A 13,852-nucleotide genomic window follows, 5' to 3' on the forward strand; every position below is an offset into this window, starting at 1 on the left:
CCGAGACTCACGTGGGTCTCGATCTCTCTGGTGCCCCTCCTACCTGAATCTTGGTTGCAGTGATTGTTTTTTTATTTTTATTTTTTTTGTTTTTGTTTTTGTTTTTTATTTGTATAGCAAAATCCCTTTTTCCCCTTTTCCCCTCAACCCATCTTTGACATCCCTTCCTTCGATATTGACGGTGGAAACCAAGGAGGGAGAATGTTGTAATTGGCATTAGTTAGTTGTAGTGAGATTGTGTTGATTGAGCTTGATTGTTGCGGCGATAAATGTTAGGTTTTCGGTATGATGACACTGGGCAATAATCCTGTTTTTTCAATTTCTGGAAAAATTTACAGGTTGGTCGTTTTACGCGAATGAACTCCATAGAGAGACAAAAAAGAGCGTGCCCAGATTGCAAACAAAATTTTGCACTAATCCTTGTGTTCAAAATCGTGGTGCTTTTCTTTGAAGAGGCAAAAGAAGATTGAAAGTGGAAATTTTTTTCAAATTTGTGTTATTTGTCTGATTTGACTAATAAAATCACTCGTGTATTTGTTGGAAATTTATGCGATTCTAGTAAGAGGTTCAGTTTGTATTATTTGATGTAAGATTTATTTTATGAGAATTTGTGAAGTAATGGATTTTTCATCATTATTTAAAATATTGGAGTGAGGTTAGTGATGAAACTTTGGATGGGCCGCTCGCGACTACTGAAAATTTTAAATTTTTGCCCGATTACCGAACCCGAACTGCCCGAAAATTCTGGCTGCCCGACCCGACCCGAATTTTCACCTTGGACGGGCTTCGGGCAGGAGGTGGCTGCCCGTGCCCGGTCGGGCTGCCCAATGCCCGACCGGCTGCCTGAATTTTCAAACGTTTTTTATACTACATTTTTATATTGTATTTGTATAATTATAATTTGTATAAATATATATATTATATATATATATTACAATTTGAAATTTGAAATGATAACACGAACTATATAAAAAAAATTATTTCTTTATTGATTTTTAAATTTGTAATTCATGATTGCCTCGTTAAAAACCTTACCAAGAAAAATCCAATTGGGATAAAAACTTAGAAAGGAAAAAAGAGTGCAATCATTGTGGGACGAATTACAAATTTGATGAACTTACAAAGTCTATACAAGATTACAATAACACTATACAAAGTAAATGAATATTTACAAATTACAATAATAAAATTTAATTTGAAGCAGAATGATCGTCTTGAAAATTAAAAGTTAATCTATTAAACTCATCGATCCATTCTTGACTTGTCGGTGAGATTGTATCGTGTAAGCGTTGGTCGGAACGATCCCAATCCTTGATGCACACCAAAGCTTCAACAATATCCTGTTGCAATGCGTTTCGCCATTCTTCAAGTATTCGGCCGGTAGTACTGAATGCTTGTTCGGCCGCTACAGTGGAGACCGGGATTAAAAAAATATCCATTGCCAGTCGTGTTAGGATCAACCAAGTTAATGCTCGTGCCCTCCACCACTGAACCAAATCAAACATTTCACTACTGTCTATAACTAAGCCCTCACTCAGGTACGCCATTAACTCGTTGAATCCGACGCTGTTGCCGCCACCTCTTGACGAAGATCCACTCCCAGATTCTTCTTGACCTTGAGTCGTCGTCTTCTTCTTCTTCTTAGACAGCCCAAAAATATTCAAGAATGAATGCGGATTGTCGTCTCGTTGTTGCGGTTGTTCAACACGATGTGTATTTCTAAACCTACTTTCGTAAGAGATATAAAGAGAAATATTTTTTCCATTATAATAGGAAATTAGTTAGTAGTGCCGATAGCTAAAAATTCCCCAAAGTTATCTAATCCACTTTCTAAACCTTCTAATTTTAATCTAGGGTCGAAAATAACAGATAAAATTACATTACCTAATGTTATGGCTATTATTCTATCTCTTAAACTATATTCATCAATAACAGATAAAATTATGTTATATATTAAATTGGCAGTATATGATCCTATAACACATTTGAAACCTAAGATTCTCTTATCCAAATTAAAACCTTTATACTAATGTCTGGTTACAGCTAAATAATCCTTGTTGGCAACGGCGGACCAAATATCCACCGTTAACGCAACGCAACTACTAGTAGAGTGTAGAAGGTTGATTAATGCTTCCTTTTCTTATTTATATAATTTTAATGCATCTTTCTTAAGAGTAGTTCTAGAAAAAACTTGTGCATTAGGATTATGTACAATTTTAATATAACCCTGCTAATTTCTTTGTTCAGTAAAACTTAGTGGATGATCTAATATGGATATTAATCGTGCCATTTTCATACGATCAACTTGCGGATCATATTTCCACGTGCTTAGACCGCCGGGTTGGCCCATACGATCAACTTGCGGATCGTATTTCCACGTGCTTAGACCGCCGGTTTGGCGGTCAAACGATAATTACGTTTGGCGAAGATCATCTCCGCCTCCTTACTTTTGAAGACACTTTTCAGAGTGTCTTCTTAAGTGTGTAGTGTTGTGAATAGTGTTACATTGTAATTTCTCACCACAATATTTACATTGATCTATGTATTTAATGTTACCGTTATTGTCGAACTCCTCGAATGTGTTAAAGTGCTCCCAAACTGTTGAGGTGCGCTTGCATTTCTTATTAGAACTTGCAACACTTGCACTAGCACTACCGCTTGCCTCTCCTCCACGCCCACCAGTGCCACCACCATTATGTCCCCGACCTCTAATATGTCCACCAGAGGTTGGATTTGCAGTTTCCTCAGCAACTCTTTCCGTAGTTTGCGATTCCTGCGTTTGAAAAACATTAGGAAATTGTCCTTCTTCGATGTTAAATTGAGCATCAATAGGAATATCACCACCATAACCAAAAGAAGCCATAATGAAAAATAAGAGAGATTGAGAGCGCTTTAAGAGAGATTAAGAGAGATTGAGATAGATTTAAGTGAGATTAAGAGAGATTTGAGAGAGATTAAGAGAGATTAAGAGAAATTGAGAGAGAATGAGAGTTTTTGGTGAGGAAAATGGTTGGGGGTATTTATAGGAAAATTTTTAGCTTGAAAAAAAAAAAAATTTCCCCCAAAAATTCGAGTCCAACAGCTAGTAACATTTTCGGGCTCTCGGGTCGGGTCGGGCAGGATTTGCGCAACGGTCAAAAATATAGCCGTTGGGGTTCGAATTTTCAGGCAAAAATCGGGCGGCGATCGGGTTCAGGCAAAAAGATCCGTTGGGTTTAAAATTCAGACAGATTTCGGGCTTTTCTTTGAAAAGGCAAAAGAAGATTGAAAGTGGAAATTTTTTTCAAATTTGTGTTATTTGTCTGATTTGACTAATAAAATCACTCGTGTATTTGTTGGAAATTTATGCGATTCTAGTAATAGGTTCAATTTGTATTATTTGATGTAAGATTTATTTTATGAGAATTTGTGAAGTAATGGATTTTTCATCATTATTTAAAATATTGGAGTGAGGTTAGTGATGAAACTTTGGATGGGCTGCCCGCGATCACTGAAAATTTTAAATTTTTGCCCGATTACCGAACCTGAACTGCCCGAAAATTCTGGCTGCCCGACCCGACCTGAATTTTCACCTTGGACGGGCTTCGGGCAGGAGGTGGCTGCCCGTGCCCGGTCGGGCTGCCCAATGCCCGACCGGCTGCCCGAATTTTCAAACGTTTTTTATACTATATTTTTATATTGTATTTGTATAATTATAATTTGTATATATATATTATATATATATTACAATTTGAAATTTGAAATGATCACACGAACTATATAAAAAAAATTATTTCTTCATTGATTTTTAAATTTGTAATTCATGATTGCCTCGTTAAAAACCTTACCAAGAATTACAAATTACAATAATAAAATTTAATTTGAAGCAGAATGATCGTCTTGAAAATTAAAAGTTAATCTATTAAACTCATCGATCCATTCTTGGCTTGTCGGTGAGATTGTATCGTGTAAGCGTTGGTCGGAACGATCCCAATCCTTGATGCATACCAAAGCTTCAACAATTTCCTGTTGCAATGCGTTTTGCCGTTCTTCAAGCATTCGGCCGGTTGTACTGAATGCTTGTTCGGCCACAACAGTGGAGACCGGGATTAGAAAAATATCCATTGCTAGTCGTGTTAGGATCAGCCAAGTTAATGCTCGTGCCTTCCACCACTGAACCAAATCAAACATTTCACTATTGTCTACAACTAAGCCCTCACTCAGGTACGTCATTAACTCGTTGAATCCGACGCTGTTGCCGCCACCTCTTGACGAAGATCCACTCCCAGATTCTTCTTGACCTTGAGTCGTCGTCTTCTTCTTCTTCTTAGACAGCCCAAAAATATTCAAGAATGAATGCGGATTGTCGTCTCGTTGTTGCGGTTGTTCAACACGATCTGTATTTCTAAACCTACTTTCGTAAGAGATATAGAGAGAAATATTTTTTCCATTATAATAGGAAATTAGTTAGTAGTGCCGATAGCTAAAAATTCCCCTAAGTTATCTAATCCACTTTCTAAACCTTCTAATTTTAATCTAGGGTCGAAAATAACAGATAAAATTACATTATCTAATGTTATGGCCATTATTCTATCTCTTAAACAATATTCATCAATAACAGATAAAATTATGTTATATATTAAATTGGCAGTATGTGATCCTATAACACATTTGAAACCTAAGATTCTCTTATCCAAATTAAAACCTTTATAATAATGTCCGATTACAGCTAAATAATCCTTGTTGGCAACGGCGGACCAAATATTCACCGTTAACGCAACACAACTACTAGTAGAGTGTAGATGGTTGATTAATACTTCCTTTTCTTTTTTATATAATTTTAATGCATCTTTCCTAAGAGTAGTTCTAGAAAACAATTGTGCATTAGGATTATGTACAATTTTAATATAACGCAGCCAATTTCATTGTTCATTAAAACTTAGTGGTTGATCTAATGTGGCTATTAATCGTGTCATTTTCATACGATCAACTTGCAGATCGTATTTCCATGTGCTTAGACCGCCGGTTTGGCGGTCAAACGATAATTACGTTTGGCTAAGATTAGCTCCGCCTCCGTGCTTTTGAAGACACTTTTCAGAGTGTCTTCTTAAGTGTGTAGAGCTGTGAATAGTGTTACATTGTAATTTCTCACCACAATATTTACATTGATCTATGTATTTAATGTTACCGTTATTGTCGAACTCCTCGAATGTGTTAAAGTGCTCCCAAACTGTTGAGGTGCGCTTGCATTTCTTCTTAGAACTTGCAACACTTGCACTAGCTTTACCGCTTGCCTCTCCTCCACGCCCACCAGTGCCACTACCATTACGTCCCCGACCTCTAATATGTCCACCAGAGGTCAGATTTGCAGTTTTCTCAGCAACTCTTTCCGTAGTTTGCGATTCCTGTGTTAGAAAATTGCCCTTCTTCGATGTTGAATTGGGCATCAATGGGAATATCACCACCATAACCAGAAGAAGCCATAATGAAAAATAAGAGAGATTGAGAGTGCTTTAAGAGAGATTAAGAGAGATCGAGATAGATTTATGCGTGATTAAGAGAGATTTGAGAGAGATTAAGAGAGATTAAGAGAAATTGAGAGAGAATGAGAGTTTTTGGGTGAGGAAAATGGTTGGGGGGAAGGGGGGTATTTATAGGAAAATTTTTGGCTTGAAAAAAACAAATTTTCCCCCAAAAATTCGGGTCCAACGGCTAGTAACATTTTCGGGCACTCGGGTCGAATCGGGCAGGTCGGGCAACGGTCAAACATATAGTCGTTCGGGTTCAAATTTTCGGGCAAAAATCGGGCGGCGGTCGGGTTCGGGCAAAAAGATCCATTGGGTTCAAAATTCGGGCGGATTTCGGGCTAACGGTCAAAAACATTCGGGCTAACGGTCAAAAAAATTCGGGCAAATTTGGGTTACGCCGAAAAATTAAAAAAAAATCCGGCGGACGGCAGGGGACGACTTCTCACGGCGGCGGGCAGCTAGGGAATGAATTTTTTCGGGCTGTCCGAGCCCGTGGCCGACAAAATACCTCGGACGGGCGATGAATGGCACTTGCCCACCGCCAAACTTGCACCACTGAGTGAGGTATTTTGATAGAATATAAGGGTTGTTTTGTAATTATATTTGTTAAATTTGGGGTATAATTCGGAGGGTCATAGATGTGCCCTCACCAAAATTTAATCTCAACCTTTAGATTGTACCTACCCGAGAAATTATACTGCCCCTATTATAGAATTTCCATCTTTTCTTCATTCTTTTTTATTGAAAAGTAAAAACTGACATCTCTTTCCATATTATTAAAAAAAAAAAAAAAAACAAAAGAAAAAAAAAACCCATCATCGGTTGCATTAGAATAGAAACAAGGCGTTATTCGTATCTTTTCTTTTCTTTTTTGAATAAGCATTATATCTATCTAGCCTATCATAACAACTTAAATTTAAGGATTTTTAGCACAATTACTCTTAAACTTATCGTGGTTTAGTAAATTACCTTTTAAATTTTTAAATTTGACAATCAACCTCCTAAACTTGTAAAATTATTACAATATACTCCATTTTTATAAATTTGTTTAAAATTTTTATTAGATTTAAGGGAGATTAAAAGTTAAGGAATTGAAATATCTGTGTTACATTTGAATTGAGATGTTATAATTTTTTATTAAACGTGTTTTTTTAACACTAATGGAGCGTTTGGTAGAGGGATTCGTTCCCTGATTCGAATCATGATTCGTTGTTCGCTACAGTATTTTCTCTCACAAAAAATACACGTAAATCGAAAATGGTTCGAATCACATGGTTTGAATCCTCCAACCAAACGAACCCTAATTTAACACAATCATCGTTAAAAATCAAAGTAAGACATATTACAACAATTTTATAAATTAAGAGGGCAACTTGACCAAATTAAAAATTTAAAGGGCAAATAGCTAAAGACATACAAGTTTAGGAGGTAAATATGTAACATACCCTAAATTTAAACAACTCTTTAAAAAATTAAAAAAAAAATTAAAAACCTTAAATTTAAACAACATAATTTAAAATTCAAGCAAATTCTATTGATCCCATCCATAAAACGTAAGGAATAAACATTGAAGAGGAAAAAAAAATGAACAGAGGTCTTATAATCCCATTTAACTAAAACATCTTCGTTTCCAAGATAAAGAAAATACAAACATCTTCAAATGCTATTGCATCCTTTTATCTTTGAAATTGGTCGCCAAGAATTCCAAATTCTTGTGGTTTTATTTAAAATAAAGGGTCCTGCAAAAAAGAGATAAGTAAATTTTAATACATCTTAGACCGTAAATGTTTAAAACTAAAAGAAAAATGTAAAATCAAAAACTTTTTTTTACCTGTTGAATTTATATAAAAAAAAACATCATAGTTGTTTGATTACTTCGATTTCTAGATGCAACACTTTGTAACTAAAAGAAAAGAATAACAGTAATAAATTAACTAAAAACAGATAAATATATGAAATGTATTCCATTACTAAATAATAAGAAATTACAAGAATACTTTACAACAATATTTATAATACAGATTTTCTAGCATCTTCAACTGACAGTAATAAATGTCAGTGCTAGAAGGGAAAAAAAACGAAATAAGACGAAGAAAACAATGCATGTGTCATGCATGGAGACCCATGACTGCCACATAGCATTGTGTCAATTATATCACTTTACTTCGAAAAAACCAAAGAGAGAGTCCAAATCTTTTAGTTTACTCACAGGTTGAACAGTTCGTTTTCAAATTAATCAAAAGACCAGCTTTTCACCAACCTGCATAAATAAGCATGCATTTACTCCACTCACAAGAGAACCCTCCTTTAAAAACCTCCTCATCAGAACACAAGAGAGAGCAACAGAGTGAGAGATCAAGAGAGAAAAACAAATAACAATGGAGGGGAAAATAACTCACAGAACGGTAAGTGTGAATGGCATAGAAATGCACATAGCGGAGAAAGGGAACGGCCCAGTTGTGCTCTTCCTCCATGGCTTCCCCGAGCTCTGGTACTCCTGGAGGCACCAGATCAGTGCCCTCAGCTCCCTGGGGTACCGTGCCGTGGCACCTGACCTACGTGGCTACGGCGACACCGACGCTCCGGCAGATGTCGCCAGCTACACGTGTCTTCATGTTGTTGGTGACCTTGTTGGCTTGGTGGACGCTCTAGGTGTGGAGCAGGTGTACCTGGTGGCACAGGATTGGGGGTGCTTGATGGCTTGGTACTTGTGCTTGTTTAGACCGGAGAAAGTTAAGGCATTTGTTTGCCTTGGCGTGCCTTTTAGGCCAAGGAATCCCAAGATGAAGCCTGTTGAGAGCATGAGAGCTTTCTTTGGAGATGACTACTATATGTGCAGATTTCAGGTCCTTCCTTTAGTTCTTTTTTTTTTAGCAACTAATTTGATCATGTTTAGATATTGTTGTTTTGTGGAGTAATGTCAAGTATTTTCTGGTTAATTCTGCTCAACCAAGATATGCATAGAAGAGTAACTAACTGCAAAAGGGTAGTTTTGGAACAAAAAGAAAAGAATTGTACAAATGATATTTGGTAGGATTCTATACCTTTTATATTTGGATGCGAGTTTGACAACCATACATCTGAATTTGGTTTTTTTGAATGAAAAATAAAAAAAACACTTTTTATGTAGTTGATGAAAACAGCTTCCAGAAGTTTGTTGTTGGAACTCTCAAATTAGGGATAAAATTATTTTGATATCCTGTATTATAGCGAAATATGTTATTGATACTCTGTCTTTTTGATAATATTAAAGTGATATCTTGACATTTTTAAGAACATATTTTTAGTACCCTAAAACTGATTTTTTTTTTCAAATGTAAAATGAACTTAGTTTATATAATTAATAAAAACTAATAGATCTAGAAAAAAAAATTACGAGCTTTTTTATTATATTATTTTCTTTTAAATATTTTAATGTTTTAAAATATTTTTAGATTTTTTTAAAAAAAAATACTAATTTCTATTTAATTGTTAAGAATAGTAGTTTGGACATTGTATATACTAAAAATTAGCTTTAAGGTACTCAGAATATGTTTTAAAAAAGGTCAAAGTACCATTTTAATATTATAAAAAACACAGGATATTAAGAACATGTATCGTTATAATACATGTATCAAAATGATTTTATTCCCTCAAATTAAACTCTCTTCGACAAGGGTTCTAAAATTTTGTGGCAATTTGAAACTGATCTGCCATGCTTATTCTATTTTACTTAGCCTTGTTTTGATGATACTCGAAGTGCAAAAGTTGGGACTAAGATGACAAACAAACAAAGTACCACACTAGATTAATAGCCATTAATATCCCCTTTCTGATTTTGCAGGAACCAGGGGAAATTGAAGCAGAGATGGCTCAGGTTGGGGCATCAGCAGTATTAAAGAAAATTTTAACAACTCGGAAGCCGGGTCCACCGTTCTTGCCTAAAGGAAAGGCATTCAGAGCTGATCCTGATGCTTCAGTCACCTTGCCCTCTTGGCTCTCAGAGGAAGACCTCAACTACTATGCCACAAAATTCAAACTTAAGGGCTTCACTGGAGGGTTGAACTATTACAGAAATCTGGACATGTGTGTCACTATAAACTGTAATCTTGTTATGAACCAAACTCTTGCTTCTTGGGAAACTTATAACATAGGGATTTCTTTTATTTATTTTTTTTTGAGTGCGTGATCTGTTTGTTGCAGAAACTGGGAGCTGATGGCGGCGTGGGACGGGGCAGAAGTGAAAGTTCCAGTAAAGTTCATAGTTGGAGATTTGGACATGGTTTACACAACCCCGGGTACAAAGGAATATGTACACAATGGTGGCTTCAAGAAAGACGTTCCATATCTGCAGGAAGTTGTAGTCATTGAAGATGCTGGTCACTTCATCAGCCAGGAAAGAGCTGAGGAAATCAGCACCCACATCTATGACTTCATTCAGAAATTCTAGTCCGCTTTCGTTATGTTCTCTAGACGCATTAAGCTTTCTTGCTAATTAAGATTTACTCAACTTTTGCCTCCGTTGAATTCAAGTGGATTCTGGCTTAAGACTAGCGATGGCCTTCTTTAACAGATTCTAATTCTTCAATCAGCGTCATTTTCTTTCATTTTTCCTTTGTTGGTGCTACAATAAAACTTGATGAGTAGTCACTTTCATCTTAATCATTAAATGTCACAAATAGAGATCAGAGGACTGAGAGCACGTGGACAACATCGATAATTGATACTTGACACCAACTGGATTAAGAGATCAGTAATCATATACACCTAACGATCCTTCACAAAAACTTGATGAGTAGTCACTTTCATCTTAATCATTAAATGTCACAAATAGAGATCAGAGGACTGAGAGCACATGGACAACATCGATAATTGATACTTGATACCAACTGGATTAAGAGATCAGTAATCATATACACCTAACGATCCTTCACATCAGTTAATGAATGTCTTTATTTTCCACAGTTTGTGGCCAAGAACGCAAGGGTCATGCTTTCATTTTCCTTTATGAAACTAATCATGTTTGGTAATACAAATTTCAGTGGTGTGCATGGCCACTTCATGTCATTGTATGCATCATTGCTTGATTCTCATTTTATATAAATTCATTATTTATAATCAACGATTTTCAGTCAAAGTCACAAGTCATAACAAATACATAACGAAACAGACAGTAATTCAGACTGCTTCGATGTTCTCTGATTATAAGGTGGCCAATATATAGATGCCTTAAAAAGTATAAACGCCATTTTATAACTTGATCAAAAACAACTAGAGTACTAATGCAAGCATAAACTCTGGAAATACAATAATCCCAACGGGAAACAAAATAGTAACAGACCACAGAAAACCTAACACAATGCAAAATTGAATTGCCAGTCAGAAACGACACATGTTCGATTTCAACAACTAAACTCAGCTTAAACCCTAAATCCCCTGCTGTTCCTCTTCCCTCTAGCCCTCTCAAACTTCCTTCCCTTTGACCGCACATATGGTTTCGTGTGACTGTGCGGCACACCAGGAGCAGGACCAAAGTGTTTCACTGCCTCACGTGCATTCTTAGGACCTCTAAGAAGAACCTAAAGAAAGAGAGAACGAGAACAGATTCAAAATACATTCGAGCATGGACATGAACAGAGCAATAAAAAAAAAAAAAAAAGATCAAGAAGCAGCAAGGGAATACAAAGCGAGAAAAAAGATGAAAATGGCACCAAACAATAACACGAATAGTAGTAGTAAGCCAAGTACCGTGTTCTGGCCCAATGGTGCCTTCAAAGCAAGCTGATCAAAGGTAAGGCACTCCCCTCCAGCCTTTTCGATTCTTGCTCTTGCCGTCTCGGTAAACCTTAGGGCTGTGACCTTCAAAGCAGGAACATCATAAACACGGATATCATCCGTCACAGTCCCAACTACCACAGCAATCTTAGACTCCTATACAATGCACAGAGAAAATTAATTAACAAACTCAGCAGTCAATATAAAATATAGTATTTCAGAAATTTACAGGAAGAAGTTAAACAGGCAGAGAGTGAGATTAAAGTCACAAACCTTCCCCTGCATGAAGCGGATCAGTCTAGAAAGGGAAAGCGGTGGTTTGTTGACCTTGCTCATGAACAAGCGCTTGAGAATCACTGCATTGAACTTACTACCAGTCCTCCGCACGAGAAAGCGGTAAAGCTGATTGAGAAAGATCCAATACAGAATCAAATTTATATACAAAAATTTATTTAAAAATAAAAGCAAATGCAGAAGATAGAAAGCTGGAGAGATTATATAAAACAACAAAAGAAAGTTCATATCAGATATGTGCATGTTCATTAAAAAAATATTATTGTTCCCAATAAACTTATGTAGACACGAACTCTAATAAGCCACAAATATCCCAAGTCCAATTGTCTCATGTAACGGAACACAAGTCTCCCAATTTTCCATGACCTTCATTTTACCCAATTCAACATACATCTCTTAAATTCTGTGCTCAAATAATTTTCAGGGGACCAAGAAAAGAAACAAACTAGTGCTTTAATTCAGTAAATCTTTCAGTAGAATTAAAATAACACAATGTTTTTTTTTTGTGTGCATAAAATGTAAAAACCAAATTCCTTAACCCAAATAAAGAGAACTTCAAAGAAATGTTATAAATGGTAACTAGAGAAGAGTACTAGTTCCCTCAGCACATTTAAGAAAAAAAGTCGTCATGCAGTCATCAGCATTAGCATGGTTCAGTCGAAAAACATCACCGGGAACGAGTAATCAGAGTTTGATTTAGTGAATCAATATAATAAAAATTTTGCTTAAGTATATAGTGAATTAATATAATAAAATTTTTGCTCAAGTATATAGGGTTATAATAATAACAATACATTTTCTTCCAACAAATGTTTGAAAAAAAAATAGAAACCATTAAACATGAAAACTTCCTGAATAATATTAACAGCAAAATGAAAAATGACATGAAACAATTAAAAGAAAGGCATTGTAGGCTCAGATAAATGTGGAAATGAATCTTTCCTAGACCTACAAAAGGTCTCATAATGAGCTGGGATACACATTTATCATCATTGCAAAAGAGAAAACTTTCACAAGGATTTTGTAAAATGGATTAGACGGAATAACTAGGCACCCAGAAAAGTTCATTATAGACAACCAAATAAACAATTTTAAAAAAGCTCGAAAATTTCAAAACAAAAACCATATTAACAAATAAATAGATCTCCAACCAAGAACATTCCAACAATATAAGGCAGGCATATAGAAACAATTGCTCTTTACCTTGACGAGAAGCTTGAGATAGATATCATCGGACTTGGGGGCGGTTCTCTTGGACTTCTTGCTCTTACCTCCTGCGACGATATCGATCCCCTGTTCACCATCACCAAATCCAAACGGTTTACTCTCAAACAGACATACAAATCACAAAATCCGTATGCATGTAGTTCTAACATTCGAGGAGAGAGAGAAAGAAGAGAGGAGAGAGAGAGAGTACCATTGTCGGTGTAGGGTTGATGGAATTGAAGCTCTTCTTGTGTGTCTGTCTGCCCTGCGACGCCGCCTACTGGTTAAGCGGAGAAACTCGAGAAATGTAAGCTAGGGTTTTGACGCCTTTTATTGCTGTTGCTGCTGAGAGCCGTGTCTGCTGCGTGAAGACCTATGGGACTTTCCCTGAGCCCTTTTTTGTTGTCCACGTGTGATGGGCTTTCACTGTTGTTGTCACTAATCTACGGGCCTTATTTTCATTTTTACTATTAAAAAAATTCAAATTTCATTTATAGGAATTCATGATTACGGTTTTTAATACTCATAACCCCGGATTTTTCCAGTGCTTTCACAAATATTCTTTGAACTTAATTTCAGAATATTGTAGTAGATTTCGAGCGTATTTAGAACTCATTTTAAAATAATTTTATTTTTTATATGAAAATAAAAATAAAAATATTTTTAATTTCAGATAGAAATTATTTTTAAAAATATATTTGATAGTTTTATCAAGATATTATTTTCAATATAAAAAAATACATTAATGTCTTTTTTTTTCTCTATGATCGAAAAAAGAAAAAATAAAAATAAAAAATAAAAAACGATTAAAAGTCATTTATTATTTTTCTCTCATTTTATATTAAACTAAAAAATTATTTTTATTTTTATTTTTTATCTTTATTGCGTCAAATATCGTTTTAAAAACGTTTTTATTTTTTTCTCAAAAAGCGTAAAAAAAGAAATCAATTACAAACATGACTTGTATTTTTTAAAGAAATTAAGTAACTAAATAGTATATTTTAAAATATTTAAAGTAAATAACATTTACTCCTAGTAAATAAAAAAAATGTCAACAGAAAAGGAGGAGATTTATGGGGTTGTTTGGTTGG

General features: G+C 35.3%; 2 protein-coding genes and 2 non-coding genes across 4 annotated transcripts; 1 reads left to right on the top strand and 3 right to left on the bottom strand.

The window, feature by feature from the left end:
* Positions 1–7,824: 7,824 nt before the first annotated feature.
* LOC21385508 (epoxide hydrolase A) lies at positions 7,825–10,074 on the top strand. Its single transcript, XM_010096160.2, has 3 exons — positions 7,825–8,353; positions 9,331–9,572; positions 9,690–10,074. Exons 1-3 carry the CDS (start codon positions 7,886–7,888, stop codon positions 9,934–9,936), a joined length of 957 nt encoding a protein of 318 aa, XP_010094462.1. The 5' UTR covers positions 7,825–7,885; the 3' UTR covers positions 9,937–10,074.
* Positions 10,075–10,707: 633 nt separating this feature from the next.
* On the bottom strand, positions 10,708–13,072 carry LOC21385509 (60S ribosomal protein L18-2). The gene is made up of 5 exons (XM_024164295.1): positions 12,973–13,072; positions 12,759–12,848; positions 11,535–11,663; positions 11,235–11,417; positions 10,708–11,065 (listed from the first exon to the last, which is right to left on the bottom strand). Exons 1-5 carry the CDS (start codon positions 12,973–12,975, stop codon positions 10,907–10,909), a joined length of 564 nt encoding a protein of 187 aa, XP_024020063.1. The 5' UTR covers positions 12,976–13,072; the 3' UTR covers positions 10,708–10,906.
* Positions 12,150–12,233, bottom strand: LOC112091235. The gene has a single exon (XR_002902049.1). It is a non-coding gene; the product is annotated as a small nucleolar RNA snoR53Y (small nucleolar RNA).
* Positions 12,463–12,555, bottom strand: LOC112091234. The gene has a single exon (XR_002902048.1). It is a non-coding gene; the product is annotated as a small nucleolar RNA snoR69Y (small nucleolar RNA).
* Positions 13,073–13,852: the final 780 nt, after the last annotated feature.

This window comes from Morus notabilis, unplaced genomic scaffold, assembly GCF_000414095.1.
Source record: "Morus notabilis unplaced genomic scaffold, ASM41409v2 Scaffold963, whole genome shotgun sequence".
NCBI classification, from domain to species: Eukaryota; Viridiplantae; Streptophyta; class Magnoliopsida; order Rosales; family Moraceae; genus Morus; species Morus notabilis.

What these genes read in the sequence shown, in the direction of transcription:
- LOC21385508 (XM_010096160.2), top strand. Translation starts at nt 7,886, where the DNA reads ATGGAGGGGAAAATAACTCACAGAACGGTAAGTGTGAATGGCATAGAA. An exon ending in ACTATATGTGCAGATTTCAG is followed by an intron (nt 8,354 to 9,330) that starts GTCCTTCCTTTA and finishes CTGATTTTGCAG; the next exon opens with GAACCAGGGGAAATTGAAGC. An exon ending in TATTACAGAAATCTGGACAT is followed by an intron (nt 9,573 to 9,689) that starts GTGTGTCACTAT and finishes TGTTTGTTGCAG; the next exon opens with AAACTGGGAGCTGATGGCGG.
- LOC21385509 (XM_024164295.1), bottom strand. An exon ending in ATCTCAAGCTTCTCGTCAAG is followed by an intron (nt 11,664 to 12,758) that starts GTAAAGAGCAAT and finishes TTTCTCAATCAG; the next exon opens with CTTTACCGCTTTCTCGTGCG. An exon ending in TCCGCTTCATGCAGGGGAAG is followed by an intron (nt 11,418 to 11,534) that starts GTTTGTGACTTT and finishes TGCATTGTATAG; the next exon opens with GAGTCTAAGATTGCTGTGGT.